We start from the raw sequence: 6,012 nt of genomic DNA, 5'->3' as shown, positions 1-6,012 counted from the left end.
GATCAGTACAGTGTGAGTAGGTTTTTCTTTGTCAGGGATAGGTAATAGATTTTGTCATTTTGTGACAGGGTTGCTTATGCCATGCTACTGCAGTGAGATGCCTTCAGCATTCTGGATACTGCAGAGGGCTGTTAAGAGTGGGCTGGGGGAGACAGCAGGAAGCACAACCCCTCAGTGTTCAACACATGCAATTCCATAGATTGGACCATCCCCATTTAAATATAATTCCCTGCTCGTCACGGACACTCTGGCAGGAAGTGCCGCTCCTTGCCTACACAGGTTACGCAGGGGACCAGGGCAGGTTTGTCTTGTTTACTGTGGGGCTTGGACCAGAATGAGCTCCCGGCGCCTGCTCCTCTCTGTGCCAGAGGAACCTCAGCTTGTTACTTTCAGTTTTCTTCTGAGTCAGACAGACTTAAAAATAACCTGCCCTTCAGCTCCATTCCTGAGATGGTTCAGGTGCCAGAGCTCCCAGGGGGAGCCAGACAGGTCCCACAGCACAGCGGGCTGGGACCCATTGCTCCTAGCAGCCAACTGGTGTCACTGATTGGGATTTCACCCACTCCCTCAGGCAGGGCAGCCGCTTTGTCCCTGGGCTTGTGGGAATCTCCTCTCCTCAGCTAGTCCTTGAGCCCTTGGAGGGTCTGCAGGGCATGGGGCTCTGTGTGCTGGCCTCTCAGCATGGATGGGGCCAGGAAGGGATTAACAGATGGTCCAGGGATGGGGGAAGAGGCCAGCTCTGCCCTAGAGAAACTGCCCATCCACTCCTATCTGGGAGGGATTTGTTCCCTGGCTGTGATGCTGAGGAATGAGGAAATAACTAAAGGCCAGGCAGGGTGAGGTCAGGGTCTCTTCCAAGGAGGAAAGGACTGAAACTTGCCCCACCCAGGACTGGAGGGAGCAGGGAGTTGCTTAGAATGGAGGCAGTCAGGAAAACCCCTCAGTCCTGTCAGAAGAGGAGAGCGAATCAGGACTAAGTGCCCCTTGGAGGGGAGTTGTCTCTTCTCTCCTTGACCCTGAAGCCAGGGCTTGGGCAGAGGGTTTTTCTGGTCTTCTCAATTTTTAAGAAATGTTGTAAAACTGATAAGAATCAAAGACATTAAAATTTACACAGTATTGGAACTTTTTGTGCAGGTTTGGTGCAGAGCGTTTTCATATACACAAACTAATGCCTCTCTTTAAAATGTTGAATGGGTTGCCTCAACTTTTGGGGGGCATGCCTTTTCTAAACAATGTATAACATTTACAACATATTTTTGAGGTCCCTGCTACATATTTAAATTTTCAGAGGCTGATCTTTTCCACTGCATCTGCTTTTCCATCTCTCTTAGGAAATTCAGCATATAAAGGTTTCTTCTATGTAGTGCATGATTTCCAAATCAGTGATTTACTTTCAAAGCAATCACTGTAGGGTGGTATTGGAATTGCTGTGAAGCACCATTCCACTGGAGATCTTTGGTAGATCATTTCCCTGCAGCTCAGCTGGGGTAGAGGGAAGAGATCCAGGAATGAGTCGGCAGGTTCACTGCAGTTCATCAGCTCGTCATGCTAGGGACAAGCAGGGCCGACGAGAGGGGGGGAAGCCGGTACAAATTACAGGGGCCCGGCGATCCGGAAGGGGGCCCGGCTTCCCCCCCTCTCGTCGGCCCTGTTTAGCCGGTCCGCCCTTGCTGGGGGGCCCGAAAAAATTCTGGAAGGGGGCCCGGGGCCTGGCTTCCCCGGCTTCCCCCCCTCTTGTCAGCCCTGTTTAGCCACTCCGCCCTTGCTGGGGGGCCCGAAAATTTTTTTCACTGGGGCTCAAATCCGCTCTTGGCGGCCCTGGGGACAAGCTGCAATGTGTGTATGGGAATCTTTTGAAAACACAGTGTACTGAGCAGGTGGGTTTGAACTGAACTTTAGCTGTTTATTTCCCCTCTTTAATTGAATCAAACATCCCAGAGCATCTGCCATTGCTAAAGGCTGGGTGTTTGCTTCTAGGAAAATCAGCCTGTGTTAAACTTTATTACAACCTCATACGGTTAAAATTGATGTCAAAATGAACCTTTCCCCCAGCCAGTCGCAGGTTCTGAAGGAAAGGGGTTGATCTGGTTTATCCTGATAAAAATAAATCACTGGAATTTTTCTTTTCCTTTTTTTAAGATCAGTGATAAGAACAACTGAGCCACCACCAAAGGCTGCCATGGCTGGTAGACTCTCCAGAAGGGAAATTGAAGAACTGAAAGCCACTGTTGAGAGAGGAAACCTCACGGCAGCAGCTGCTGAACTTCAGGAGAAGCTGAAATCATTAGAAAACACCCCACTGGACATCGCCATCACGGGAGAGTCAGGTGCAGGGAAATCATCCTTCATCAATGCCATCCGGGGCCTGCATGATGATGATGAAGGAGCTGCTAAGACTGGGGTGACACAAACAACAATGAAGCCAACGGCTTATCCACACCCCAGACTCCCAAATGTAAAACTATGCGACCTGCCAGGAATTGGGACACCGAGCTTTCAGGCAGACAAATACCTTAATCAGGTAAAATTCAACAACTACGACTTCTTCATCATCGTCAGTGCTACGCGCTTCACTTCCCACCACACCACCCTGGCCCGCGAGATTCACAAGATGGGGAAGAGGTTTTACTACGTGCGCTCCAAAGTGGATATTGACTTGAATGCTGAAAAAAGGAAAAAGAATTTCAACGAGGCGAGAACCCTGCAGAAGATCAGGGAGGACTGCATAAAGAACCTGAGAGAAGCAGGTGAGGCCTCCCCGCGGGTTTTCCTGCTCTGCAGCTGGGAATTGGCCAACTATGATTTCCAGCTCCTGCAGGAGACCCTGGAGAATGAGCTGGATGATCAGAAGAGACACGTTTTCATCCTGGCCCTGCCCAACATCTCAGCAAAGATCCTGGAGAAGAAAAAGGCTGAACTGCAGGAGCATATTTGGGCAGTGGCCCTATTGTCATGCGCTATTGGTGCTCTTCCTGTTCCAGGCCTCTCTCTCGTCTGTGATGTAGCCATCTTGGTTGATCACATGAAGCGTTACTGTGAGGCCTTTGGCTTGGATGATGAGTCTCTCACTAGACTGGCTCAGCAGGTTGACAAGCCTGTTGCAGAGCTGAAATCTGTTATCAAAAAGTCTCCACTGGCCTCAGCCATAACAAAAGAGTTTGTACTGACTGTACTTTCCAGATCTGCATGTGGAGCACTGATGGTGCTGGAACTTATTCTGAATTTTGTACCAGGCCTTGGGTCCCTAGCAGGGGGAGGGATTTCTTTTGTGACCACGCGCTACATGCTGCAGAGCTTTCTGGATGAGGCTGCAGAAGATGCTCAGAAAGTTCTGACCAAGGCTCTTGAACCCAGAGCTGAAGAGTCCATATAACAGCACCAAGACCGGCTATGCATGCCCACAGAAAACCAGACACACCTGGCCCAGCCCTGTCAGAATCTCTAGACGTGGGTGAGCCCAGCAACAACAAAATGACACCCTAAACCAACAAACAGCAGAGAGACCGACCAGATCAGATCAAACAGGATTCTGGTGAATCAAAAGCTTGTCCCTTCCACCAACGCTATATGTCAGGTTAGATGGTTTCTTTTTAGGCAAAACTAACTGGAATGGAGCTGGTCTCTAAACTAGGAGAAATGTTCTGAGAAGAAGACGATGCCCCAGTATCTCTGCTCAGCTCACTCACTCTGGCCTCATGTGAAACAGAGTCTGTAAGAAACCCCTGTGAAGTCTGGTACAACTGCGTCTTCAGGGCTAGATCCATGAAAAGGAGTTAGGTGCCATTTTAACCCCCCAAGTCCAGCATGGGGCACCCCGGGCATTCAAAAAACCACCGCTCAGCTTCCACCTGACCCTGTAGGTGCCTAAAGTCCCTCGACAGCTACATTGCCACCATTATAGCCCCCAGGTGCCTACGTTTCTGCCAGTGAGCAGGCACACAGCCGCATCACACCTGGGAACCTGCCTCACGCCGACACCCCAGAAGGTTCCATTCCCTTGTGTCTGGCCTGCAGGGCCTGATCCAGGAGTGTTCTCAGGACACACCTAACCCCACACAAAATGGATGGAGGGGGAGGTGGCTCTCAGGGATCAGGATCTGCAGCAGAGCAAGTCTCTGGGTAACCTAATGAGCACAGTCAGCCTGTAGCAGGCTGCCTAACTGGCTCCACGGCCTGATTGGCTGGAAGAGTCAACAGAGCAGCTCTTGAGTCCAGCAACAGCAGCAGATCAGCAGCTGCTCAGAGCGTTCACCCGCGGCTGAGATGGCTCCTGCTCATTCCAAGCCTTGCTCCTGCCTTGGACCCAGCCTTGCCTCACGCCAGGTAACCTGGTTCTGACCCTCGGCTCCAATTCCTGACTCCTGCTCTGAGCCTGGGCTCTGATTCCTGGCTACTGATGCCTGCTCCAACCACTAGGCCTGATCCTCCTCTAACTGCTGGGCACGGCCACCCATGTCCCAGTCACTGACGGTGGTGGTGCCTCTCTAACAGTTTAGTGCTTCAAGCACTCTCCTGGGGTGGGAAAATCCAAGTTGAAATCCTCTCTCCACATGGGGGGAATTCACGGTGTACTAGACGGATTAAAATATTTTGATAAAATGAAGTTAAATTAAGAAGGAAAGTCAGCTAGAAGTTGGTAATGCTTTAGGCAAGATACTGTGAACATTATGCCAGGGTTTGCTGAGGGGTGATCCTGTTAGGAAAACAAAGGGGTTGCATTCGTATTGATTTTTTTAATTAGTGATAAAATTAAGAAGTAATTTGCCATCAAGCATGTTTATGTTACCACAAATATGTGAAATACACCTGGGCTGGGAGAGGCAGGAAATAAAAGGGGTTGAAACTGAAAAAATGTCTGATAAGAACAGTTGGTCACGGAGTTAAATAATCAGAAATGTAGCTACTGGATCAATGCGGCACAGGCCCAGCTCAGCCACACACAGAGATCCTGCCACAATTGTAAAATAAGGAGACCAGGATGGCAGGTTTATCGAGCTGTCCCAGCCTGCCGGAGAACAACAGTTCAAGTGACTCCATGGTCCTGCAGACTGAACTGTTCCAACACGTTTAAAGAGCATCAAAGAATGTGGCGAGACTTTGTATAAAACTCCATTTGAAAGTTAAACTGGACATTTCAGCAGCCAGCAAAGTGCTGAGGGCAAACGGCAGCTTGGCCAGCATAGCGTGCAATGGTGATCGGAGTGCATTGCAAGAGGGGCCCATGGAAAGCAATTTGTGAAAGGAGGTTGCTGAGCGGAGCTGAGCAGCAGGTGTTCACTGGCTGTCCCAAGATGGTCGTACTCCTGGCTATGGCCTAATTGTCCTACACAACCTGATGTAACACCAGGAGTTTTGCACAAAAGAGACTGGAATTTGAGACCCCCATGTAAGAACTCACAAGACATGCCTGTGGCTGGGTGGCGAGAAGGACACAAGTCTCATTTTGGTTGGACATTTCCAGTCTTCATCACAAGCATGGGTCACCGTTTGATTGGTCCATGCCAGCTTCTCCCAGAAAAAGAATCAAGTTGAACTCACAGCAGAAAGGGGATAAAATGGCCTGTCTCCTTCAGCACATCACTTCCTGAAAGCCGAGAAGACTCAAATTCTGAGCCGGCCATCTGGGAATCCTCACTCTTGTGACATTAAGTACCTCTCAGTTAGGCACCTTTGTGATCAGTAATGGAGCTGGATGAAAGCTGGCAGTTGAGCAAAGATTTGGTGATAAGTAACATACAGCCTTTCTCTTTGGCAAGGACCCAAATCAGTCACTTGACTCCTTCCTCAGCTGGGTACCTAATTACTAAGGACATGTACATGCTTGTGTACATAGTTTATAGATTGTAACAGTTATAGTTTGTGCCCTTGTTTTGATAAAGTTTGTTGTAGCTTTTAAATAGAACTAGTTACAATTCCTAAACAGTGTACATCCCCTGTAGTTAATAGCTGCACACTGCCTGTCGAGTTCTAGGTGTATACAGACACAAAATAAGACTATGCTTGAAAGCCTTT

At 49.2% G+C, this 6,012-nt stretch overlaps 1 protein-coding gene across 1 annotated transcript; it reads left to right on the top strand.

Moving 5' to 3' along the window:
- Positions 1-2,179: 2,179 nt before the first annotated feature.
- Positions 2,180-3,373, top strand: LOC135892756 (interferon-inducible GTPase 5-like). Its single transcript, XM_065420553.1, has one exon. The coding sequence runs from the start codon at positions 2,180-2,182 to the stop codon at positions 3,371-3,373; it is 1,194 nt and encodes a 397-aa protein (XP_065276625.1).
- The last annotated feature ends 2,639 nt before the right edge of the window (positions 3,374-6,012 follow it).

Source organism: Emys orbicularis, chromosome 20 (genome assembly GCF_028017835.1).
Source record: "Emys orbicularis isolate rEmyOrb1 chromosome 20, rEmyOrb1.hap1, whole genome shotgun sequence".
NCBI classification, from domain to species: domain Eukaryota; kingdom Metazoa; phylum Chordata; order Testudines; family Emydidae; genus Emys; species Emys orbicularis.
Note: the sequence above shows the minus strand (reverse complement) of the source record. Positions and strands in the feature narration are given on the sequence as shown.

Coding starts and splice junctions, on each gene's coding strand:
- LOC135892756 (XM_065420553.1), top strand. CDS start 2,180: ATGGCTGGTAGACTCTCCAGAAGGGAAATTGAAGAACTGAAAGCCACT.